Source organism: Scyliorhinus canicula, chromosome 20 (assembly GCF_902713615.1).
Source record: "Scyliorhinus canicula chromosome 20, sScyCan1.1, whole genome shotgun sequence".
Classification (NCBI taxonomy): Eukaryota; Metazoa; Chordata; class Chondrichthyes; order Carcharhiniformes; family Scyliorhinidae; genus Scyliorhinus; species Scyliorhinus canicula.
The window spans coordinates 59,240,151-59,267,376 of NC_052165.1; the positions used below are offsets into that span (position 1 = coordinate 59,240,151).

The 27,226-nt window shown below is 46.9% G+C and overlaps 1 protein-coding gene across 2 annotated transcripts in view; it reads left to right on the forward strand.

Annotated features, from left to right (window-relative positions):
- kiaa0930 (KIAA0930 ortholog) overlaps positions 1–27,226 on the forward strand; it is a 139,837-nt gene that overhangs the window by 73,243 nt on the left and 39,368 nt on the right. For both annotated transcript variants that reach the window (XM_038780773.1, XM_038780774.1), the window contains exons 3-5: positions 12,056–12,160; positions 24,220–24,297; positions 26,457–26,558. In XM_038780773.1, the coding sequence (XP_038636701.1) occupies positions 12,056–12,160; positions 24,220–24,297; positions 26,457–26,558 (285 nt within the window). The remainder of the gene's footprint in view (positions 1–12,055; positions 12,161–24,219; positions 24,298–26,456; positions 26,559–27,226) is intronic.

Here is a 27,226-nt window from a genome sequence, read left to right on the forward strand (position 1 = left end):
GCCTCTTTGCTTCCTCCACCTGGGAAGCAATTCCAGCTCGTCCAGAAACCGTCCCATGTCCCCCTCCTCTCCTCCCGGGTCTGCCTCATAAAGTCTCTGGAAATACTCTCTAAATGCCTCATTTATCTTCCCTGGCTCTGACACCACATCCCCAGCCCCTGTTCGTATCTTCAATATTTCCCTGGACGCAGCCTTCCTCCACAGCTGGTGCACCAGCATGCGGCTCGCCTTCTCCCCATACTCATATTGCACCCCCCCCCCCCCCCCCTTGCCCTATGCAGTTGCTCTACTGCCCTCCCTGTTGTCAGCCTGTCAAACTGCCCCTGCAACTTTTTCCTCGTCACCAATCCCTCCACGGTGGGCACCCTCTAATATTCCCTGTCCACCTCCACTATCTCGCTCACTAGATGGTCATGTTCCTCCCACCTTTCCCTATCCTCATGGGCCTTAAACAAAATAATTTTCCCCCGGACCACTGCCTTTGGTGCTTCCCAAACAATGGCTGCATACACCGCCCCATTCTGATGCAACTCCACATACTCCTTAATCGCCGCCCGGATCTCATCACAACAACCTCCATCCGCCAACAACCCCGAATATAACCTCCACCCTGGCCTCTGCTCTCGTCCCAATCTAAACCGAATCTCCAGCCAGTGGGGCGCATGGTCCGAGATAACTATCCCCACATACTCTGCCCCCTCCACGCCAACCAAAATCTCCCGACTTATTGCAAAGTAATCAATCCTCAAATGCACCTTATAGACGTGTGAAAAGAAGGAATACTCCCCTCCCCCTGGGTTCTGAAAGCGCCATGGATCCACATACCCATCCTCTCCATTAACCCCCCCCCCCCCGCCAGCTCCTCGCCATTTATACCCTACCCATCGGCCTGGGGCTTGACCTGTCCACCCTCTGTTCTAGGACACAGTTTAAATCTCCTCCCATGATCAACTGGTACACGGCCAAATCCGGGATTGCTGCCATCAACCCCCTCATAAAACCCGTATCATCCCAATTTGGGGCGTACACATTTACTAACACTACCCGTGCCCCTTCTAGTACCCCACTCACAATCACCATATCTCCCACCCTATTGAATATATTTAAGCCGAATGAAATTTTTATTGACAAGGATGTTACGGAGAGCATGCAGCAAAGTGGAGTTATGGCCGCAAAGAGATCAGCAATGATTTGAGTGAGTGACGGAGCAAGCTCAATAGGTTGTATGGCCTCCTGCTTCTGTTTCTTATGATCATCTGAGATTAGACAGGGAAAGAAGACTTGCATAGTCTGCTCCAACATAGAAAGATCCCTGGGCTGGATTTGAACTTGTTTTGCAATGGAAAGATGATGTGCAATTTGCACACTTACCTATTTGTGATAGAGCTTTTGGCTTACATTATCCAACTAGAGAATAGCGTACAAACTTCACAATCTGTCCTTTTCTTTGGGGCAGATGTCTGTGAGCAATCATGAACAGCTCCAGTCTTTTTGATGAAGTTGTATGCCTTGAATGCTCGGTTGGGTAGGTGGCATTCGGTGAATTGCTCTTGCAGGGAGCCACACTGACCTGATTGGCCAAATGGCCACTCACCTTCTGTATTGTAATCTGTTGTGTGATTCTAAGGTGGGGCATTACTGTCCTATTGATTGGCATTCTCAAAGGGTTTCCTTGATTTCCAGTAACTCAGTCATGTAGACAGACAAAGGTTCCGCGGAATGTCTTTGTAGTGGAGGCTGAACTAGTGGCTTCTTCTCAGGGCCAAGGGATATGTTCGTCTGTTCTCTGCTGGTTCAGCCATATGAGTTAGAGGTTGACGATTCTGTTGCTGGGTGAAATCTCGGGTACAAGTTAAATACTGATTGTCTATTGCGAAGGCGGTTAGCACAGCATTGCATGTTTAGTTTCTTTTTTAGCGGAGGAGGTGCTAGGTTCTGTAATTAAATGAAATTTACTGACTCTAAATCCTTAACCCAAGTCACGTGATCAGATAATGGAAAAACAAGCGCTGAAGATGGCAGGATTCATGTTGATTTTGGGAATAATTCCAGCAGCGAGTTTACATTAACCCAGGGCACCACAATGTTGGCAGACAATGCACGTGCAGTCATACTGTGTTGATGGAAAGTGAGGATTCATCTGCAGGAATCTTCTTTGATGCTGAATACAAGAGAACTATCTGAATGAAACCAGAGAAGAACAATTTATTGTGCAGGGGCTGGTTTAGCACAGGGCTAAATCGCTGGCTTTGAAAGCAGACCAAGGCAGGCCAGCAGCGCGGTTCAATTCCCGTACCAGCCTCCCCGAACAGGCGCCGGAATGTGGCGACTAGGGGCTTTTCACAGTAACTTCATTTGAAGCCTACTTGTGACGATAAGCGATTTTCATTTTCATTTCATTTGATTTCCTATTGTGAATAGACTGTACACTGTTCTCTGCAGTTTAGATTGAATTAGTGTTGCCTGTAACCTGTCCCAGTATAATGGCAGGTCAATTTCTTTTTAGATGTTCCCTCATTTCCACCACCGCTCTCACCAGACATTCCACAAAGTGAATGCCTGCTGTCAGTTTGCGTGGCGTACTATTTGCTGGGGAAGGATGAAATTGGAAAGTTCTGACTCCCAGTTAGCCAGCTGCCTTGCCCTCAGCTGAAGGAATGCTGAAGGTGGTTAGAGCAGACGGGAAGCTGGGGAGGATAGAATGATTTAAAAATACACACTTTGTATTTCTGCAGCCGATGCTACTCTGAGATGTTTTCTTTTGAGGACAGTCACCTGCCTTCAATTGAACAGCTTACTGAACTAATGATTGACGTTCAGCACAATCTGCAACCTTATGAACCACAGACGCCGCTGTCTGGCTGAATATTGTTCCACCCAGCAGAGTGGAGTCGGGGTGTTTGTTTCCATGGAAACAAGAACATGCCTTGGTAGCTTCTGAATTGATTGAAGAAATACCATTCAGCCGCATACAAATACAATCTGTACAGCCCCATCAATGTTGATTGCTTTTTATATTCACGCAAGTCATAGTAAAATAAGAATCAAATCGCACACATCACATTCACCTAGACACTGGAAATGTCCACGGCGCACTCTGCCAGTCAACCCTGTAAAGTCGCCCTCACTAATACGTGGAGAAATGTTCCAAATTGGGAGAGCTGGCCACAGGATAAGTTGAGCAACTGCCTGACGTAATCTTACTCACTAAATCACACCATACAGCCAATGCCCCAGACTCCTCCATCACCGTTCCTGGGTATGTTTTGTCCCAAAGCCAGGATAGGCTTACCAGAGTTGGCAGTCCAGTGATATAGTCTCAGGAGGGTATGGCCCTGGAAGTCCTCAACATTAATTCCGGATGCCAAGAACTATCGTGCCTCAGATCAAACATGGGAAAATAAACCAGCTACTGATTATTACCTAACAATGTCCCCCACCCCCCCTCAGATGATGAGTCATTCTAAAGGGAGAAGGTGAGCAGCCAGTGGTCGGGGTCCATATCAGTCCCAACATCATGGGTAAGAAAAGGGAGGAGATTCTGAAAGCAGAACATAGGGAGCTAGAAAATACATTGAAACTTAGGACCTCAAAGGTAGTAATCTCAGGATTAATCTTATTAACTCCCACTATCAACATCCTGGTGATTACCATTGATCAGAACTGAACTGGACTAGCCACATAAATACTGTGGCTACCAGAGCAGATCAAAGGCTATGAATCATGCAGCAAATAACTCACCTGGTGACTCCCTAAAGCCTGTCTACCATCTACAATGCACTCAGGAGTGTAATGGAATACTCTCCACTTGCCTGGAGGGGTATAGTTCCAACAACCCAAAATACTCAACACCATCCAGGACAAAGCAGCTATTTCATTGCTACGCCTTCCACAAACATTCAATCCCTCCACCATTGACGAACAGTAACAGCCGTGTGTGCCATCTACAAGATGCACTACAGGAACTCACCAAGGTTCCTTAGGCAGCACCTTCCAAACTCACGACCAAGGACAAGAGCATCAATCTGGGAACCCCAACACCTGGAGGTTCCCTTCCCAAGTAACTCACCACCCGACTTGGAAATATCTTGTCATTCCTTCACTGTCGCTGGGGGAGAATCCTGGAACTCCCTCTCTAACAGCACAGTGGGTGTACCTACACCTCCGGGACTGCAGCGGTTCAAGAAGGCAGCTCACCACCATCTTCTGAAGGGCAACAAGGGATGGGCAACAAATGTTGGTCTAGCCCAGGGGTGGGCAAACTTTTCCGTGCAAGGGCCACATTCAGAAATTCACAATTTTAAAGGGCCGCATAGTATATTAAGTAAAATAATTACTTCACCCGGTTATGATTCTGGGCGCCTCATATAGAACATAGAACAGTACAGCACAGAACAGGCCCTTCGGCCCTCGACATTGTGCCGAGCAATGATCACCCTACTCAAGTCAACGTATCCACCCTATACCAGTAAGTAACCCAACAGCCCCCCCCCCCCCCCATTAACCTTAAAAAAAATAATTTAAAATTAAAAAAAGAAATTTTAATTTTTTTTTTAATGACTTGGTGAGCCGCATAAAGACCTTTGGCGGGCCGCATGCGGCCCACGGGCCGTAGTTTGCCCACCCCTGGTCTAGCCGGTGGTGCTCACAGCCCATAATTTATTTTTTATTTTTTTTAATTAAATTTAGAAAACCCAATTCATTTTTCCAATTAAGGGGCAATTTAGCGTGGCCGATCTACCTACCCTGCACATCTTTGGGGTATGGGGGCAAAACCCACGCAAACACGGAGAATGTGCAAACTCCACACGGACAGAGCCGGGATCGAACCTGGGACCTCGGCACCGTGAGGCTGCAGGGCTAACCCACTGCGCCACCGTGCTACCCCTCCACAGCCCATAATGAAGGGCTGAAGGAAAAGGCTATTGACCCTTGCAACATCTTGGCTGCAGTGTTAAAGACTTGTTCTCCAAGACTAACTGTCTCCATAGACAAGCTGCTTCATTAAGAGCTACAATCTGCTTCATTAGAGCTACAACTCTCCACTGGTTGGAGTCACAACGAGCAGAAAAAAAGATGGTTGTGTAATTGGAGTCCATTCACTCTGTCCCAGGACATTGCACCTAGAACTAACATCCTACATTTAACCATCTTCAGCTGCTTTATTAATGATCTCTCTGTTTATCAGGCCAGCAGTGATGATTGAACAGTATTGAGTTTCATTTGTAACTGCTCTGATACTGAAGCAGTCCATGCTGTGACAATAGGAAGATGTTAGGAAAATTGGATTATAAATGTGGTGGGAAATTTAAGGGTTTATAAATTTTGTTCTGCAGGGCCTGGCTGTTTTAGCAGCCAGGAGATGCAATTGATGAAGGAATGTGTTTTTCAGTCTGGGCTAATGCATGATGGGTTGCCTGGTGAACTGGCTGGGGGAGGTTCATGTGCTTTGCAGCCGGCAGAGATATGGTGTGGGATTCTCCCGTCGCCTACTTGCCGGAATCGGGAATCGTGATTGGATGGAGAATCAGTTTTGACAGCAAAGTCGTGGCGGACGGCGGTTTCACACCAAATCGCAATTCTCAGGTGCCTCAACAGCGGCATCGATGCATTCCAGAACGTATGATAAGTAAATGCCGTTGGCATATCATTAGCGGCTTGACCCAGTATTTTCCGGGGCCTCCGCAATGAAGCTCCGCCTCCAATGGGGCGAATTCCCGAGGACGAGGTTCACTTGTGCTTTTAAAATTCGGGAAACAGACGTCGTGGCTGCTGAGGGAGAGAAAGGGGGTGCGGAAAGTGTCCAATATCACCGTAATCTGCTGGCCGGGGGGGGGGCTTCTGCAAGGGCCGGTGGAGGTAGCCGGGGGTTGCCAGGAAGTGGGCTGTGTCCGGGGTGGACGGGCATGGAGCACCATTGCTGCGGCCTGCAAGGCAGCCATGCAGCTGCGCACGCTGCTGACTGCTCACTGTGAGCTTAGAGCCACAGGTCATAGGGGGGTGGCACCCCCCGAGGTCATTTGGCCCCAGTCGACCCATCAGTGGGAGTGTGCTCCAGCGCAACCAGTGTCATTTTATTGGCTGGGATGAGTGTGACTGGGGGAGAGTGTGACTGGGGGAGAGTGTGACTGGGGGAGCGTGTGACTGGGGGAGCGTGTGACTGGGGGAGCGTGTGACTGGGGGAGCGTGTGACTGGGGGAGCGTGTGACTGGGGGAGCGTGTGACTGGGGGAGTGTACTGTGTATATGAGGCTGCAGTTTGTCAACCTCCCAAGTGTCAATCACTGACCCCTTTTAAAGGGCCGGCTCCATGGACCATATAACTGCCTTGGGAGCCAACCATCCGGGTACATGCAAACCCCGACCAAAAGGGAGTTAACGTGGAGCCCTGGGAGCAGGACCCCAGGCAGTGTGGACTCTGGTTCTGAAATGTTAACACCTGTTATATTGTGTTCTGTGGCTGTTACTTTACTGCCTTTGCTTTTCATCAGTAAACCCCTTTATTAACAACGGGAAGCCTCTAGTGTATGGCTCGAGCCACCACAAAGGTTAATGGAATGCTATCCTTTATTATGAGAGGAATTGAACATAAAGTAAGTACTTCAGTTATACAAGGTAACGGTGAGACCACACTTTCAATATTATATGCAGTTTTGGTCTCCTTCCCTTTTTTAAGGAATGATGTGTAAGTGCATTGGAGGCAGTTCCGAGGAGATTTACTGGATTGATACCTGCACTGAGCAGGTTGTCTTATGAGGATAGGGGTTTTAAACTCAGGGTCACGACCTGCGGGTGGGTTGCGGCAGGTTTTGGGAGGGTCACAGTATTCGGCCATGGCGTTCCCGATCACGGGAGGAACATCCGATGGTCGAAACCTGCTTTTAAAATGCCGGATGCAACAGACCTTTGAGATTGCCGGCCATCCCAAGCATGTGTGCCAGATCAAGCAGTGCGCAGGCCTGAAGCCCAGCGGAGTGGACCGCCTCCCCCTGACGTCGGCCTCCCCTTGACGTCGGCCTCCCCCTGACGTCGGCACGCTGTCAAGGGACAGTTTTTTTTCAGCAAACGACGGAGTCCTCCCACTGGAAGCAGTGGCAGAGAGCAGGTCATGTGCCCCATACCCTGACGTCACATGTTGGCGTGAGAGAGATTCCTGAATTTTGCAGCTGCCAGCAATGCGTTGGACCACTGGTGAACAACCCATGAAGAATCATCCGAAAATAGGAACAAAGCAGCATAAAGATGATTTATTGAGGTATGGTCACTACAAATCAGATTAAGTTCATGTGTGTTATATGCAGGGAAGTCATGGCAACTGAAAATTTAAAACCCTCAAAACTTCAAAGAAGTTTTGAAAAGTTATTTTTTCAACGGATGCTGTGAGATCTTAAATAATAATAATCATCTTTACTGGTGCCACAAGTCGGCTTACTTTAACACTGCAATGAATTACTGTGAAAATTCCCTAGTCGCCACACTCCGCTGCCTTTTTGGGTACACGGAGGGAGAATTCAGAATGTCCAATTCACCTAACAAGCACGTCGTACTCGAATTTTGTCGGAGGAAATCTGAGCAAACTGAGGAAATCGCGCAGATACGGGGAGAAGATGCAGACTCCGCACAAATCATCAGCTGAAGCCATTATCAGAAATGTAACATGAATAACAAGTGATCATGAGGACCAAGCAGGCTCACCTGTCACATTAAAGGTAAGTGAAAATGGTGGGTGCAAAGGATCGGCCGGTGAGGGTCACAAAGGATCGGCTGGTGAGGGTCACAAAGGTCGGCCGGTGTCCCTAAGGATGGCAGGTTAGTAAATGGAGTCCAGGGCAAAAAAGTTTCAAAAACACTGGGTTTGACAGATTGGGCTTTCTCCACTGGAGCTCAGAAGACAGAGGGCTGACTAGATTGAAGTAGATAAGATCCTGAATGGCATTGACAAGGGGGACTTAGAAAGGATGTTTTATCTTGTGGGTGATCCAGAACCAGTGAGGCACTGTTCTAAAATTAGCGTTTGCCCTTTTAGGGCAGAGATAAGGAGAATTTCTTTCTAAAGGTTGTGTGACTTTGGAACTCTTTGGAAGACTTTGGCCTTAGAAGGTGGAGGTGAGTTCATTAAATATTTTTAATGTGGGGTAGGTAATTTTTTGTTAAGCATGGGAATCTAAAGCTATTGGGGTAGACGTGAATGTAGAATTCGAAACAAAAATATGTCAGCCATGTTCTTATGCAATGGCAGAGCAGACTCGAGGGGCCGAATGGCTGCCTTGTGCTCCTATTTCTTACGTTCGTATGTATTTGAATTGCAGAAGATACCCAACATTTCTTAATCTGCCTTTTCCTCAAATATATCACTAAACAATAGGATACATTCAAATATTGATGCTGTAGATTTGGTGGTGCATTTGTAGAGGATATGGGGGTGGGGTATGCTATCCCTGAAATGTTTGAACTTTTATAAAGATACAATCTCATTCCGTTTCTGGAAAAAACGGAATATTTGGATTTTCAACAGACAAACCAGACCATTCCTTTTCTCAAGTTTCCTCCATCCCTCCTTCACAGGCCTCTGACTCCCCCAGGCCGAGTTCAGAGATACTCCCTGTCACCCCTCCCTACCCCTTCTGCTTTCTCTCCTGCATTTCCCTTCCACGTCCCTGAGTGCTGCTGCTCATGGAAATGATTCTGCCTAATGTAAGGATTCCTGGTTTTGGTATCCAGCAGCAGGAGTTGCTTCTATTTGCAGTAGAAATGTTGTTCTCAATCTATAATGAAAGTACCTACGCATTAATGCTCCTCCTAACCTAGTAAGTGCTACAGTGAGAGATACTGCAGCTCATTGAAGTATAATCCTTTACAGTTAATGAATCACATTGATTTGCTCGAGTTCTCACTTCACTTCTCATAATTGTTTTTAAAAAGTAAGTTCCTCTTCCACCAAATCCACCCTCTCCTGTTCTCTCTTCTGTTCACTGCTTTAACCAGTTGAACCATTGGGAGCTTTCTTGTGCCTCTGACTGGGCCAAGTTTGTCAGTGAATCAGTTCGGGAAACAGAGTTGTATTGACTTTACAAGTTAGTCACGTTACTTTCAAAGCTTGACATTATGGCAGCGTCAGCAAATCCCCTCAGGAGTCATTGGATCAAACCACAAGGTTTGTTTGTACTGTTCTATCCCACTTCCACTTTCCATGTTGATTTACTTCAAGCTGCATTGACATCCCAGCTCTGAGTATTTTTCCGCCAAACGGGTCATATTTTAGACATTTCCGAACAATGAGCAGAGGAAAAATCACCGTGTCGCCCAAATAAATGAATTGCCTTCCAGTTGTTTGGTGAAGTCTGTAGCCAGAATAATATGACATTTAGCTGGATGATGTGGTTTTTAGGACTTTTTTGAGGGGAGGGCAGTTGGTGAGTCCTCTACAGGTTGAAAAATAGATAGTTAGAACTCAATTCTTGATAAAAGGGGTGAAGGGTTGCTGGTGGGTGTGAGTGTTGTTAGTGAAAGATCAGATTGGGTCAGTTACTTTATGTAGATTTGAGCCAGACAGACCCATTTCTTGGCAGCTTGAGTTAATTGATCTCGGGCACCAGAAGGGTATTACATTATCCAAAGGATCCTTCTGCCAGTATGGGTGTCAGCTCAAAACTGATTCAGCCTCAACTTTAGTGCTTCAGTGATTAAATAACTTGCATAGATAACTTTGACAGGGTACCTTAGCTTGGGTGATTGATATAGATTTTTTAATGCATTCAAGGGCGGTGGTCTTCGCTGTTAGGTCAGCATTTATTGCTCATCCCTAATTGCCCTTGGAAAGGTGGTGGTGAGCTCCCTCCTTGAAACGCTGCAGTCCATGTGGCGCAGGTACACCCGCAGTGTTGTGAGGGATTTCCAGGATTTTGACCCAGTGACAATGAAGGAAAGGCGATATATTTCCAAGTCAGGATGGCAGGTGGCTTGAAGTTGAACCCCCAGTGGTAGTGTTCCCAGGTATCTGCTGCTCTTGTCTTTAAAGATAGTCCGTGCTGTCTAAAGAGTCTTGGTGAGTTCCTGCAGATGGTGCACACGGCTGTTAGTGTGAGTTGATAGTGGAACGAGTGAATGTTTATGAAAGGGGTAGCAATCAAAGGGGCTGCTTTGTCCTGAACAGTGAAGTATTTGTAATAAGAATGATTAAAAGAATGATGGAAATTGGGTGCTGAGAGATTAGAAAACACAAACAAACAAACTTTGATTGCAGATTTATTTTTGGTGTTCTTTCTTCCTGCTGTTTCCTGGAGCTGTTGGGGCTCCACATGCTGGCCAGAATCTTTAAATGATTAGTTGTAATAACTTGTAAACTAAAGCATCAATGTCTGATTTTAAGGTAAAATGTGCAGGTATTGGCCTGAATAAAATATTTTAATTGTTGTATTAAAATGTGCTTACTCCAAATAAGGCTATTTGCAATGCACAAGCAAGCTGGGACACGAGTTTCAAAGAATAGTTGGGCAATGAGGCAAGATATGTGGTGCTGACTAGAGGAAGTGCCCAACTGAGCATGTGTAGGGAAAGACAGATTCTACAATATTAACTTGTTTTTCTGGGGTATTTTTCCCCAGGTTTGTGTGAATTAGCATTGATATTTTTTTTGTCACATTTGGGACTTAGATTTTCTTTTGTTACACTAAAAAATGGTACCACTATAGCAGAATATGTAAAGCACATAATGGTTAAAATAGCTGGAGCTGAACCTGGTTCAAAAAATGAACGGAACAAATAAATACACGTGTATGGTAAAGTATAAATCTGAGGGATCTGAATTGTTTCTATGAAGAATTATGAGTCCTGAATAAAGTTTGGAATTGTAGAAAAGTAATAAAGTGTACTTGGAGCAATTGCTTTATGATGGAATTATACTTTTGGTTTCCGTTTAAAAACAGCTAAAATAAGAGAGGGACGGTTTTTTTTCCTGTATTCTCTTGTTAGCAGCATCATTATTTACAATTTTATTATAATCCTTCATAAACTTGAAGACAAAGGCAGCACGGTGGAGCAGTGGATTAGCCCTGTTTCCTCACGGCGTCGAGGTCCCAGGTTCGATCTCGGCTCTGGGTCACTGTCTGTGTGGAGTTTGCCCCCTCTCCCTGTGTTTGAGTGGGTTTTGCCCCCACAACCCAAAGATATGCAGGCTAGGTGGACTGGCCACGCTAAATTGCCCCCTAACTGGAAAAAATGAATTGGGCACTCTTAAGTTTTAAAAAAAACATGAAGACAGGCCTTTGCTTTCACACCCCCAGTGGAAAGAGGGAAACTGAATTCAGACTTTTCCTCATCACCATAACCGACCATCCTGGTGTCCGTGCTGTTATTCCAGTGTTGTCAGCTGTGTCCTGTAATGCCATGCTCAATAGGTTTCAATTCACGGTTTAACTAATTGTAATAACCTGCAGTAATCTGCACAGGACTCATCCAGCTGGGGACGATTGTTCCCCGTGCTCAATTGGACTGAGTTAACCCAGCACTAGCATAAAAGGCCGGCAGCTGTAGAGCCAGCTAAAAAGGGAACAAGGACCCGGTTAAAGGTAACCGGCCCTGTGCTTGTAGGATGCTGCTGCTGAAATAAAGGACTTTTAAGATGCTCGTTGGACTCCCCTCGCTTTATCACACTAATGCTTTGTATAAGTTCAATATTACTCTTTGTTTTTTGTATTCCACATCTCTCGAACAAAACCAAGGATTTTGTTTTTATCACCAACCTTTATGATCCATATCTTGCACAAGAAGGTCCTTCTGCTCCTGCAAGCCCTTTTAAAATTTTAGGTTGAGTTTCTTCTCTCTTATTGCTAAACTGTATTATTTTTGTATTGTTCCACATTGCACTGTCCCCTATCTGTATTGTCACCAGTTCATCTTTCACAATCCATGTCATGAGCTACAGTAAAAGTGCTATTGTGAACACCATGTAAAAATGAGTTTTACTCTTGTAGTTACTGTGAATCAGTAACAATGCTGATCCAGCGTGGAAATACTAAGCCTGAAATGTTTGCTTTCCCCTCCTGTTGAACTGCTAGGTTGAAGTTGAAGTTTACCGCAGAGATTCCAAGAAGCTGCCTGGTCTCGGTGACCCAGACATTGACTGGGAGGAGAGTGTTTACCTGAACCTCGTTTTGCAGAAGGTACAGTGAGATTGGTCAAGCACCATCCTCAATATGCAATACCTAAGATCCTTTCGAAACCAATGAAACCGATAATATCTTGCTGACCAACGGCCTGGCTGGTTATTCCATTGGGTGTTGCCATGAGTCTTTACAATTGCCAGGTGATCACTTATTGTTTCAAATATATGAAAGATTTCAAGACTGGCTTCCTGGGCATCGGATTAAATGCAGTGTTTGTTGTGATGGTGAGGTGGAACAGGCCAGACAGGTTGTAACATTTAGTCCTGGTCTGTACTGAGTAAGATGGCTTCAATGGGGGTTCTAAAATTGGCTTCCATGTCCCTGGGCTGGGCAAGAGAGAGCCACCTGGGATCCTGCCCCTGGAACTTGCTCACCAGCCACAAGTTGAACATTAAAAGTAAGTGATTGCTGTTAAGCACACGTTGTGATGTTCTGAGGATGTGACAATGTTTGCTTTTCCTTTCCTGACCACTGTCTAATGACTTCTGCTGAAAGCACGAACATCAACGGAAGACAGATTAGGGGCGTGGTTCTGTCCTAGTTGAATAACTCAATAACACTTCATGCTCTAACCTTGCATTGTAAATGTAGATGGAATTTTGCTAGAAATACACACTTTGTAATATCCTGTTCAGTTCCATAGGAGCTAGGCTAAGACAATCTAAATGTTATAATCACTGCCCAGAAGAGCCCTTGCTTCCTTCTTTGAGTCTCTCCCAGATGGGACAAATTTCACATGAGTATTGAGCACTTTCTATGCTATCACACTGATTGCAGCTAAACTGGAGCACCCTCTAGCGACAGCTCAATTTTTGGTTGTTAATCTGATTTTGTGGCTGTAATTTGACGTAGGAATGACTCTGACGAGGCAAAACCTGAGTGAATAGGACAAGCAACTGTGCATCTCAACCAAGCATTGTGAAATTAACAGTGCATGGTCTGCTCAAGGCAGTACAAATTATGGATGAATTTGATGCCAAATCTGGGCGTGAAAGAAAGATTGGATTAAGAGAGAAAAGACAAAAGGAAAAGTAATTTTGAAAACATTTACAACTTGAAATCTCCAACATCACCTAATAGGTAAATGAATGAGACGCAACACTTGCAGTTCTGAATTTCAGTGCCAGAGAGGTGGTTTGACAATAATTGGTATAGTGCATCAAGAGGATACTTGGATTGAAATGGCAATACATCATTCTGTGGCAAGTTTAATTTGCATCTACTGTGCACATGCATTAAACAGCATGAAGTCACTGCATTTCAGCAGTGAGGCAGACAACGCGGTACTATTCTTGCGAAGCGAACAGTGAGGCAGCATAATTCTGACAACAACTCTTGGATTTCCGCATTTAACTGTGTATCCACAGACACCTTAAGTTGCTCTTAACAGGGCAGCACGGTGGCCTAGTGGTTAGCACAACCGCCTCACGGCGCTGAGGTCCCAGGTTCGATCCCGGCTCTGGGTCACTGTCCGTGTGGAGTTTGCACCTTCTCCCCGTGTCTGCGTGGGTTTCGCCCCCACAACCCAAAAATGTGCAGAGTAGGTGGATTGGCCACACTAAATTGCCCCTTAATTGGAAAAAATAATTGGGTAATCTAAATTTAAAAAAAAAAAGTTGCTCTTAACAACAAATTATAGGCCATTTTACAGCACAGATGGAAGCCATTGTACCTGCACTGGTTCTTTTGAAGAATCCATCCAATTAGTCTGATTTCCTCCCAGCTTTTTCCAAGTACATATTCAGTTTCCTTTTGAAACCTCCAATTTGAACTGCTTCCCTTTAATTGCATTACTGATCATAGCAACTCATTATGAGTGATTCCCCTAAGCCCTGCTTGTCTTTTGCTGACTGGAAGAACCTGTGTACTGGCTACGGGTCCCCCTGTCAGTCAAGATTTGAATACTTGAATTAAATTCCCTCTTTTTTTTTAATCAAACAATTTTATTGAGGTATTTTTCGGCATTATAAACAGTTACAGATAACAACAAAAAAAAACCAAAAAAGGCAAAAATGTGCAAACATCAACGTAAAATCAATACTTCAATCGAACCATACTGCACAAGCCTGCTCCTCTGCCATCGCCACTACCCGCCTATTTATCCCTCCTACTGTATTCTAATCCCCCCCCTCCCCCCACCCCCCTGCTGACGCTCACTCTCCCGCGAAGAAGTCGATGAATGGTTGCCACCTTTGGGCGAACCCCAGTACAGAACCCCTCAAGGCGAACTTAATTTTTTCCATACCCAGAAAACTTGACATGTCCGAAAGCCATAGCTCGGTCTTCGGGGGTTTTGAGTCCCTCCATGCCAGCAGTATTTGTCGCTATGAGGGAAGCAAAGGCCAGAACATCGGCCTCTTTCTCACCCTGGACTCCTGGGTCTTCCGAAACCCCAAAAACTGCCACCCCTGGACCCATCACCACCCTTGTTTTTAGCACCCGGGACATGATTCCCGCAAATCCCTCCCAGTACCCCCTAAACTTAGGACATGCCCAAAACATGTGAATGTGGTTCGCTGGTCCTTCCCCGCATCTAGTGCACTTATCCTCTACCCCAAAGAATTTGGTCATCCGAGCTACCGTCATGTGGGCCCGGTGAATGACCTTAAATTGAATCAGGCCGAGCCTGGCACATGTTGCGGCTGAGTTTACCCTACTCAGGGCGTCTGCCCACAGCCCGTCCTCCATCTCCCCGCCAAGCTCCTCCTCCCATTTGAGTTTCAGTTTCTCCGTCTGGGACCCTTCCCCCTTCATGAGCACGTTCTAAATGTCTGAGACTCTACCCTCCCCTCCTTTCCCCCCTAGAGACTATTCAGTCTAGGATCCCCATTGGTGGGAGACGTGGGACGGATGGGACCTGTCTGCGGACAAAGTCCCGCATCTGTAAGTACCTGAAATCATTTTCCCTTACCAGACCAAATTTCTCCTCCAAGCCCTTCAACCTCGCAAAGCTCCCCTCCACGAACATATCGGCCACCCTCCTCACCCCCGCCCGCTGCCATGTTCGAAACCCCCCATCCATGTTCCCGGGGGTGAATCGATGGTTATCACATATTGGAGCCCAGACTGACGCACCCACCTCCCCTACATGCCTCCTCCACTGGCCCCATATCCGCAGGGCCGCCCCCACTACCGCGCTGGTTGTGTACTTGGCCGGCGACAGTGGTAGGGGAGCCGTGGTGACCAGGGCTGCCAAACAGGTGCCCCTGCATGAAGCCGCCTACACCCGCTCCCAGATAGACCCTGTACCCACCATCCACTTCCTTATCATGGCTATGTTAGCCGCCCAGTAGTAGTTAATCAGACTCGGCAATGCCAGCCCTCCCTCGCTGCGGCTCCTCTCCAACATCGCCTTCTTCACCCGCGGGGATTTTCCCACCCAGACAAAGCTCATGATCATCTTGTTAACTCTTTTGAAGAAGGACTGTGGGATAAAGATCGGGAGGCACTGGAAGATGAACAGGAATCTAGGGAGGATTGTCACCTTTACAGTCTGCACCCCCCCCCCCCCCCCCCCCCCCCCCCCCCCCCCCCCCCCCCCCCCCCCCCCCCCCCCCAGTGACAGCGGGAGTGCATCCCATCTCCGAAACTCCCTCTTCATTTGTTCCACCACCCTGGCCAAATTTAATTTGTGCAACCTGCCCCGGTCTCGCGCCACCTGTATCCCCAAATACCGGAAACTTTCTTCAACCAGCCTAAATGGCAGCTCCTTCAGTCTGTTCTCCTGGCCCCTTGCCTGCACCACAAACATCTCACTCTTGGCCATATTTAATTTGTACCCTGAAAACCAGCCGAACTTCCTCAGTGTTTCCAGTATATTTTCCATCCCGGCCAGAGGGTCCGACACGTACAGGAGCAGGTCGTCCGCATAGAGAGAGACTATGTTCCACCCCGCCCCTAGTCATTCCCTTCCATCCCTTTGCAGCTCTCAACACAATTGCCAACGGCTCTATGGCCAGCGCAAACAGCAACGGGGAGAGTGGGCATCCCTGTCTGGTTCCGCGATGTAGTCTGAAATAATCTGACACTACCCTGTTCGTCCTAACGCTAGCTTTTGGGGCCTGGTACAGTAGTCTGACCCAATTCACCAGTCCCTCCCCGAACCCAAACCGCCCGAGCACCTCCCACAGATAGCCCCACTCCACTCGATCGATGGCCTTCTCAGCGTCCATCGCCACCACTACCTCCACCTCCTTGCCCGTCGGGGGCATCATGATCACATTAAGCAATCTTCTCAAGTTAGCTGTCAGCTGCCTGCCTTTCACGAACCCTGTCTGATCGTCCCCAATCACCTCCGGTACGCAGTCCACAATTCTAATCGCCAGGAGCTTGGCATCCACATTGATCAAGGAGATTGGCCTGTATAAGAACATAAGAACTAGGAGCAGGAGTAGGCCATCTGGCCCCTCGAGCCTGCTCCGCCATTCAATTAGATCATGGCTGATCTTTTGTGGACTCAGCTCCACTTTCCGGCCCGAACACCATAACCCTTAATCCCTTTATTCTTCAAAAAACTATCTATCTTTACCTTAAAAACATGTAATGAAGGAGCCTCAACTGCTTCACTGGGCAAGGAATTCCATAGATTCACAGCCCTTTGGGTGAAGAAGTTCCTCCTAAACTCAGACCTAAATCTACTTCCCCTTATTTTGAGGCTATGTCCCCTAGTTCTGCTGCCACCCGCCAGTGGAAACAACCTGCCCGCATCTATCCTATCTATTCCCTTCATAATTTTAAATGTTTCTATAAGATCCCCCCTCATCCTTCTAAATTCCAACGAGTACAGTCCCAGTCTACTCAACCTCTCCTCATAATCCAACCCTTTCAGCTCTGGGATTAACCTAGTGAATCTCCTCTGCACACCCTCCAGCGCCAGTATGACCCGCAGGATTCCGGGTCCTTGTCCCGCTTCAGTATCAGCGAGATGGTGGCTTGCGACATCGGCGGCGGCAGGGTCCCTCTGTCCCTTGCCTCATTAAAAACCCTCGTCAAGACCGGTCCCACTAACTCCGAGAACTTCTTGTAAAACTCTACTACTAGGTATCCATCCGGCCCCGGGGCTTTCCCCGACTGCATGGCCTTTAGGCCCCCCAATACCTCCTCCACTCTAATCGGGGCCCCCAGCCCATCCACTCGCCCCCCACCTACTGTTGGGAATGTTACCCCGTCCAGGAACCTTTTCATCTCCTCTGGCTCTTCCGGGGGTTCTGAAGTATACAGCCTACTATATAAGTCCCGGAATACCTTATTCAGTCCTGCCGGGTCCTCCACTCTGCTCCCCTCCCCATCCATCACTCTACGTATTTCCCTGGCCGCCTCCCTCTTTCTGAGTTGCTGCGCTAACAATCTACTGGCCTTTTCCCCATGCTCATACACCACTCCCCTCGCCTTCCTAAGTTGTTCCACGGCCCTACTTGTGGATAACGCCCCTAGTTCCGCCTGTAATCTCCGCCTCTCCCTGAGTAGGTCCTCCCCCGGGGACCCTGCATGCTCCTTGTCTATCCGATACATTTCCCACCAATCTGTCCATTTCTGCTCTGTCCGCCCTGACCCTGTGAGCCCGAATGGAGATCAGCTCCCCCCCTCACTACTGCCTTCAGCGCCTCCCACAGGGTCGCTGCTGAAACCTCCCCCTTATCATTCACCTGCAAGTAGTTTTGCATACACCTCCCGAAGTCTCTCAGATATCCCCTCCTCCGACAACAATCCTACGTCTAACCTCCATTGCGGGCGTTGGTTACTCGCCCCCCCGACCTGCAGGTCCACCCAGTGCGGGGCATGGTCCGAGATAGTAATTGCCGAATATTCCATATTCTTTACCTCCCCTACACAGTCCCTGCTCAAGATAAAGAAATCAATCCTAGAGTATACTTTATGAACGTGCGAGTAAAACGAGTAGCCCCTTCCTGTCGGCTGTCTGGCTCTCCATGGGTCCACTGCCCCATTTGCTCCATGAACCCTTTCAGCTCCCTTGCCATTGCTGGGAGTTTACCCGTTCTGGGACACGACCGGTCTAGCCCCGGGTCAATGACCGTATTAAAGTCCCCCCCCCCATTATCAACCTACGTGAGTCCAGGTCCGGGAACTTCCCCAGCACTCTTTTGATAAAGTCCACGTCGTCCTAGTTTGGAGCATATATGTTCACCAGCACCACTCTTCTCCCCTCCAGTCTGCCCCTTACCATCAGGTATCTGCCCCCCCTGTCTGCGACTACGTCTTCCGCCTCAAATTGAACCCGCTTATTGATCATAATTGCTACCCCCCTGGACTTGGACTCCAAGTCCGAGTGGAAGACCTGGCTAATCCAGCCCTTCCTTAGCCTAGTCTGGTCAGACACTTTCAGATGTGTCTCCTGCAACACAAGTCCGCCTTCAGATGCACGAACCACGTGCCCTTTTAACTGGCCCATTTAGTCCCCTGACATTCCAGGTGATCAGCTTGGTTGCCCCCCCCCCCCCCCCCCGCCCCCAACGCCGGTGAGCCATAACCTTTCTCGGGCCCGCCCCCGGCCCGTGTGCCCTTGTCTCGCCTCTTGGCCGCCTCCACCCCCGACCTCCTTTCCATTATCTACTTTAGATCCCCCCCCCCGCTAGCAACATCCCCCGGTAGCCCCACCCCTGCCATCCATTGGCTGTATTCCCCCACCCCCACCTGACTCCCTTGACTAGCCAATCTGCTAGCCCGGTGACTCATCACTCCGGTGCCCACCTGTCTCATTCCCATTGTTTCCCCGACCTCATCCCCACTCCCCAGCACACCAGCCCCCCCACTAGAACACAGGACTGTCAAACAAAATGTAAACCTCAAACAGCCCCACGAGGCTGCTCCAGGTGCAATACAGTTCCCGCCACATACACAGAAAAGTGTTAACCCACGTCCCTTTCCGAGCATTAATACAATAACCCCGCAATACCCCAGTACCCATACAACACCCACCCGAAACAAACCTAACAAACCATAAACATAAATAAAACGAAAGCCCCCAACCCACGTCTTTAATCCCCATTGCTGACCGGCCACCCCTTTGTTGCAATACCGGCTCCAGTGCACTCAGCGAGCCCAACAAAAGGTACCCACCACAGCAGAAAGACCCAGAAAAATAAAATAAAAGCAACAAAAACAGGAAAAAGACCATACGAAAGGAGGGGGGGGGGGCAGAAATCCCCCCCCCCTGCCCCCAGGCAAAAACTGCCCACACAAAAAATAACAAATACCTCACATGGCACCTTTAAAACAGTAAACAGTTGACCAACAGTCTAGGCACAATCGGCGTCCCTTCAAACGGTAGTTCTCTGACCCTAGCTTGCGTCTGTGGGACCTCTTTTCGGGACCAGCCCCTGATCCCTCGCAAAGTCCATTGCTTCTTCGGGCTTGGAGAAGTAGTGGTGTTGACGCTGATGCGTAACCCAAAGACGGGCCGGGAAGAGCAGACCAAACTTCACGTGCTTCTTGAACAACACCTCCTTAACTTGTTTAAAGGCTGCTCGCCGCCTAGCCACCTCCTGGCTTAGGTCCTGTTAGATGCGAAGAACACTGTTATTCCACGTGCTGCTCTTGGTGCTCTTTGCCCACCGCAGCACCCACTCCTTTTCCACAAACCTGTGGAACCTAATCACCATCGGATGGGGCCGGGTGGGGGGGGGCCCTGCCGCCCCTGCCTCGCCTGCACTCTGTGTGCCCCCTCCAGCTCCGGCGGTCGGGGAAAGGCTTCAGCCCCCACCAGCTGCATCAACAGGTCCGCCACAAACGCTGCGGCATCAGCTCCCTCAGCCCCCTCCGGGAGGCCGACCATCCTCAGATTTTGTCTGCGGTCTCTATTTTCCAACTCCTCTACTCTGTCCAGCAGTCTTCTTTGCCTCTCCTTCAACCCGTCGACTTCTAGCGCCGCAATCGTCTGCGCATCTGCCTGCTCCTCCACTGCCTCTCCCAGCTCCTTAACTTTTTTGTCCTGGGCATCCAGCCCTGGTTCAGCTGATCCACTGCCTTCTGAAGTGGGTCCAAGTTATCCTGCTTCAATGACTCAAAGTTGCTTTTAATAACCTGCAGCATGTTTTCCAGCGCTTGCTGGATTGCTGGATCCAAGGTCCACAGGTCCGCCACCTTGGGTCCCAGGTCAGCTTCCCCTGCACCTTGTCTTTGTCCATTCCTCTCCCATTTCCGTTGCTTCCTGCTCTCCCGCGGTTCCATACAGCGCTGCCCGCTGCTCCGCACCTCCGTGGCCGTCCTTTCACCGCTCCACAGTCCCGCTATACCAGGGAACCGCTGGAGTGAGAGCCCCCGGATGTGCGGCTCACTCATTGCCGCAACCGGAAGTCCGCAATTAAATTCCCTCTTGACCTTCACTGGGTAAATAAATCCCAGTTTCTCTTGCCTTGAGGTGAAGGGCTTGGCTCTATTCTTTCATCACTGCCCTAAATTAACACTTTTTCATTTGCATCAAATCTTGTAAACTTTGAAATTACACGTTTTCTTTATCCCACAGGAGTTAACAGGAACTTGTGGTTTGAGAAATGATGGGTATCTCGGCTATGATCTTCACCCCAGAGACTGTATTAGTCAGTGAAACTGATTGGTGGGGGGGAGGGCATTCTGTCCACACACTAAACAGTATGGATCATTTTAAAAAAAAATAATAATTTAAAATGATTTGAGTTGTGAGAGACACGTTTGACAATGAACTTCAGTTCATGTAGAATGGCTTAAGTGGTCATGATGCTCAATTAGCAAGCCAGCGGGTACGAGTTCGAATTCAAACATGATAAATTGTGAAATTGGATTTGCGTAACCAGTCAATTTGTGGTAAAGCACAAAGCCCACATTTCTCTTTCATAAGAACATAAGAACTAGGAGCAGGAGTAGGCCGTCTGGCCCCTCGAGCCTGCTCCGCCATTCAATGAGATCATGGCTGATCTTTTGTGGACTCAGCTCCACTTTCCGGCCCGAACACCATAACCCTTAATCCCTTTATTCTTCAGAAAACTATCTATCTTTACCTTAAAAACATTTAATGAAGGAGCCTCAACTGCTTCACTGGGCAAGGAATTCCATAGATTCACAACCCTTTGGGTGAAGAAGTTCCTCCTAAACAAAGTCCTAAATCTACTTCCCCTTATTTTGAGGCTATGTCCCTAGTTCTGCTTTCACCCGCCAGTGGAAACAAACTGCCCGCATCTATCCTATCTATTCCCTTCATAATTTTAAATGTTTCTGTAAGATCCCCCCTCATCCTTTTAAATTCCAACAAGTACAGTCCCAGTCTACTCAACCTCTCCACATAATCCAACCCCTTCAACTCTGGGATTAACCTAGTGAATCTCCTCTGCACATCCTCCAGTGCCAGTAAGTCCTTTCTCAAGTAAGGAGACCAAAACTGAACACAATACTCCAGGTGTGGCCTAACACCGTATACAATTGCAGCATAACCTCCCTAGTCTTAAACTCCATCCCTCTAGCAATGAAGGACAAAATTCCATTTACCTTCTTAATCACTTGTTGCACCTGTAAACCAACTTTCTGTGACTCATGCACTAGCACACCCAGGTCTCTCTGCACAGCGGCATGCTTTAATATTTTATCGTTTAAATAATAATCCCGTTTGCTGTTATTGCTACCAAAATGGATAACCTCACATTTGTCAACATTGTATTCCATCTGCCAGACCCTAGCCCATTCACTTAACCTATCCAAATCCCTCTGCAGACTTCCAGTATCCTCTGCACTTTTCGTTTTACCACTCGTCTTAGTGTCATCTGCAAACTTGGACACATTGCCCTTGGTCCCCAACTCCAAATCATCTATGTAAATTGTGAACAATTGTGGGCCCAACACGGATCCCTGAGGGACACCACTAGCTACTGATTGCCAACCAGAGAAACACCCATTAATCCCCACTCTTTGCTTTCTATTAATTAACCAATCCTCTATCCATGCTACTACTTTACCCTTAATGCCATGCATCTTTATCTTATGCAGCAACCTTTTGTGTGGCACCTTGTCAAAGGCTTTCCAGATATACCACATCCATTGGCTCCCCGTTATCTACTGCACTGGTAATGTCCTCAAAAAATTCCACTAAATTAGTTAGGCACGACCTGCCCTTTATGAACCCATGTTGCGTCTGCCCAATGGGACAATTTCTATCCAGATGCCTCACTATTTCTTCCTTGATGATAGATTCCAGCATCTTCCCTACTACTGAAGTTAAGCTCACTGGCCTATAATTTCCTGCTCTCTGCCTACCTCCTTTTTTAAACAGTGGTGTCACGTTTGCTAATTTCCAATCCACCGGGACCACCCCAGAGTCTAGTGAATTTTGGTAAATCATCATTAGTGCATCTGCAATTTCCCTAGCCACCTCTTTTAGCACTCTGGGATGCATTCCATCAGGGCCAGGATACTTGTCTATCTTTAGCCCCATTAGCTTGCCCATCACTACCTCCTTAGTGATAACAATCCTCTCAAGGTCCTCACCTGTCATAGCCTCATTTCTATCAGTCACTGGCATGTTATTTGTGTCTTCCACTGTGAAGACCAACCCAAAAAACCTGTTCAGTTCCTCAGCCATTTCCTCATCTCCCATTTTTAAAACTCCCTTCTCGTTCTCTAAAGGACCAATATTTACCTTAGCCACTCTTTTTTGTTTTATATTGTAAAAACTTTTACTGTCTGTTTTAATATTCTGAGCAAGTTTACTCTCATACTCTATCTTACTCTTCTTTATAGCTTTTTTAGTAGCTTTCTGTTGCCCCCTAAAGATTTCCCAGTCCTCTAGTCTCCCACCAATCTTTGCCACTTTATATGCTTTTTCCTTCAATTTGATACTCTCCCTTATTTCCTTAGATATCCACAGTCGATTTTCCCTCTTTCTACCGTCCTTCCTTTTTGTTGGTATAAACCTTTGCTGAGCACTGTGAAAAATCGTTTGGAAGATTCTCCACTGTTCCTCAACTGTTCCACCATAAAGTCTTTGCTCCCAGTCTACCTTAGCTAGTTCTTCTCTCATCCCATTGTAATCTCCTTTGTTTAAACACAAAACACTAGTATTTGATTTTACTTTCTCACCCTCCATCTGTATTTTAAATTCCACCATATTGTGATCGCTCCTTCCGAGAGGATCCCTAACTATGAGATCATGAATCAATCCTGTCTCATTACACAGGACAAGATCTAGGGCCGCTTGTTCCCTCGTAGGTTCCATTACATACTGTTCTAGGAAACTATCGCGGATACATTCTATAAACTCCTCCTCAAGGTTGCCTTGACCGACCTGGTTAAACCAATCGACATGTAGATTAAAATCCCCCATGATAACTGCTGTACCATTTCTACATGCATCAGTTATTTCTTTGTTTATTGCCTGCCCCACCATAACGTTACTATTTGGTGGCCGATAGACTACTCCTATCAGTGACTTTTTCGCCTTACTATTCCTGATTTAATTGCACAACAAACACGTGTCAATTTATCTGGAATATTTTGTTTAATTTGTCAGTTATCACCCCCCCCCCCCCCCCCCCCCCCAATCCAAATGTATCTTGACCCAGGAAAGGGGGACACTGACACTGAAGCTGGATGTTAGGAACCCTGTGCCCGATCCTATAAAGAGTGCTGGAGGACAAAATCTTCACAAACTACCTTTTCTCTCTGTCATCATTAGCGACTTTGCAATTTTTGTGCAGGCTGGAGTGCAGGGAGTACTGCTGACTCTCTAATGTTGCTTCAAATGAGCCAAGCTCTCAAAGGCTCTCATCATTCAGAACATCTGTGATACGTTCACCTTTGCAGTTAATTTGCATCCGGGAACAGATCAGAGGTAACTCCAGCCTTATAGCTGTGGTACTGACTCACCAGACCAGGAGGTTCAAACGTTGATTTGGCAGCAGTGGAATCTCCACAGCTGAATGTCTGATGAAAGCATAGTTGGTCTTGATTGTGAGGCACTGTACTGTCGAACAGCCTTTCAGCATTCTCTTAATTCACATGTAACAGATGAACATTTGGACAAGATATCAGAGGGCTGAAAAATTGGTATAAAACCTGCGTATCTCTTTCTACAGCTGGAATATGTTGTGACATGTGCTGTTTGCACACGTTCAGATGGAGGAGACATTCACATCCATAAGAAAAAATCACAGGTCAGTGACTGCCTCAATTTTTCATGCCAAGATAGTGGGGATGTGAAAAGTGTGGTCCTGCTGGCCTTGAGGTTTGTTTTTAAGCTTTGCTGGGAAGACACACTAAAGTTCAAAACTGTCCATAAATTGTTGCTAACCTAAGGTCTAGATTTTTGGGTTCAGCAATGAGGTGCCCACAAGCTGCCCACAAATATCGAGCAAGCAATGTGTTCAGGATTTTACCCTTCCTGACACTAATTTCATTTTAGCGTCCGGTATAGGGAATCTCTGGCATCCAGCAACACTGCTGACATTGAGGGCAGCACGGTGGCACAGTGGTTAGCACTGCTGCTTCATGGCGCCAAGGTCCCAGGTTTGATCCCGGCTCTGGGTCACTGTCCGTGTGGAGTTTGCACATTCTTCCCGTGTTTGCATGAGTTTCGCCCCCACAACCAAAAGATGTGCAGGGTAGGTGGATTGGCCATGCTAAATTGCCCCTTAACTGGAAAAAATGAATTGGGCACTGCTGACATTGAGAAAGCTAAGCAGCCAATTGCACTGAAGAATTCTAATAGATAGCAAATCAGGGAAACAAGTCGGTTTTCATCAATCACTTTTACAGAAAGTGAAATAAGGGTTGGGGCATAGTCATGGGATTAAGGTAGAAGGTGAATATGGACTATCTTTAAGTTTCATTTTAAAATTCGATACAATTTCACCATGAAATGGAGAAACCTGACACCACAAATACTCAGAGACTGAGAGGTTCTTCGAGTTGCAGCAATAAAACTAGTGCTGAAAGTGTTCATGAGAGTTCATGTCACTTTAGTGATTTCGAGATGATTTTCATTTATGAGGACTTCAATATCACACCTCTGGTGGAGGAGCAGGGAATGACTGACTGTAACTTCTTGATTTTTGCAATTAGCAAGTATGTTGCCAGCAGAAGTTGCTGCCCATTTCACAGGGTAATGATGGTGAATGCTGACTGATTAGCTTTTCTTGCAACTGCAAAGTCTGAGACATGTATGTAAATATACAACATTTGCAATCTAACAGACAAATCATCTGCTAAATAGAATGAGTAATTATTCATAACCTCAATTCATTATAGCATTACATTTTTTGCATTGCCATACAAGGAATTACATCAAGGTATGAATGTCCTAGAACATTTCCCACAAAGATTTGCCTCAATCAGGCACACAACTTTTGATAATTTTGTACCACAGTCAGTTTTAATTTAAACTGAACTAGTTTGGAATTCAGGACAACCAGGTAATGGGACAGGCAGCTCTGAACTTCTATTAACCCTGTCCATAGGGAATCAATCCTTGAAACTGGATGACAGGCCACATAATCATAGAATAGAATTGAATCATAGAATCCCTACAGTTGCAGAAGGAGGCCATTCGGCCATTCAAGTCTGCACCGACCCTTGGAAAGAGTATCCTGCCTAGGCCCACACCTTATCCCGTAACCCCATCTAACCTTTTGAATATGAAGGGGCAATTTAGCATGGCCAATCCACCTAACCTGCACATCTTTGGACTGTGGGAGGATATCGGAGCACCCGGAGGAAACCCATGCAGACATAGGGAGAAAGTGCAAACTCCACACAGTCAGTCACCCGCAGCCGGAATTGAACCTAGGTCCCTGGCGCTGTGAGGCAGCAGTGCTAACCCAAATTATACATTAGAAGAACATGTAAGATATTTCTTACATTTTTGGCCCGGTTTCAGTGCTTCATCAGCCCTTTCCCAGCAGGCTTAAAATCCGGTTACTTTCCTTATCGCTCTCCTTCATAACATGTCAATAAATAAATCCAGACAGCTGGCAAACCAAAGCTGTACCTCCTCAATGGGTATATTCTATCAGCTGTCTCGGCAGCTTTCATGGGCAAGCAACCAATAATTAACAAGCAACTGGTCACTAACCTGTTGTGATTTGGCCTGTTTGCAAATGGTGAGGATTGTCAAAACTAGACCCAGCCAATCGCTCATTACCTCCCAATTACTACGCTGAATCGCAAAGCAATTGTTTAGTTAATGTATAAGAATTTACTGTTGCTTTCCAACAGAGCTTATGGCCGTGGTACTATTTGAGTTCTATTGGGAAGCTGCACTTTCTCTCTGTTGAGATGAATATCATTTTTCCCTGTTGCTTTTATTTTTGAACAGCAAGTATTTGCTTCTCCAAGCAAGCATCCAATGGACAGTAAAGGAGAAGAATCCAAAATCAGTTATCCAAACATTTTCTTCATGATTGACAGTTTTGAAGAGGTAATTGGTTTTCCTAATATTCAACGGATGGCCTCCGGAGGAAATCCTCACGTTTGGAGAGGAGTTTGGGGCAGCATTGAAATGCCTACCGCCTGTATTGGCCTGCTTCTCTCTGGCCATCGTGCAAGTTCTACCAGTGAGCCAGTAATCCAAACAGATAAATTCAGGGGCTTAGCCAATTGTATGTTTCAGGTTCCAGGTCCATGCTGAGTTCTTCAAAAACTGTTTTGCGTCTGCAGCAATGTGGTTTTTTTTTTGTGATGTGTGATGTATTACCATCCTGTTGCTAGGATACCGTTCAGAAACCCCAATGTTATATACAATTTGTAAGACTGTGAAGAAAGGATACTTCATTCCGTGAATGATTCCACGCACAAATAAAGATATGGTATATTAAAACCAACTATATTATTAACTTTAACATAATAACGCCAATCAAGGGAATTCTCCGTCGGCGGGATTCTCCGCTCCGCTGGCAGCGCACTCAGGCCCGCGGGTTTCCCAACAGCGTGGGGTGGCCACAATGGGAAATCCCATTGGCCGGCTGCCAGAACGGAGGTTCCCGCTGCCGGAGAGGGTGGGCCTGAGAATCCGGCCCAATAACTTTCAATTATCAGTTAAACAATGCTGACCAATACAATGAAGCAAGCTGAACTGTTATCTGTTAG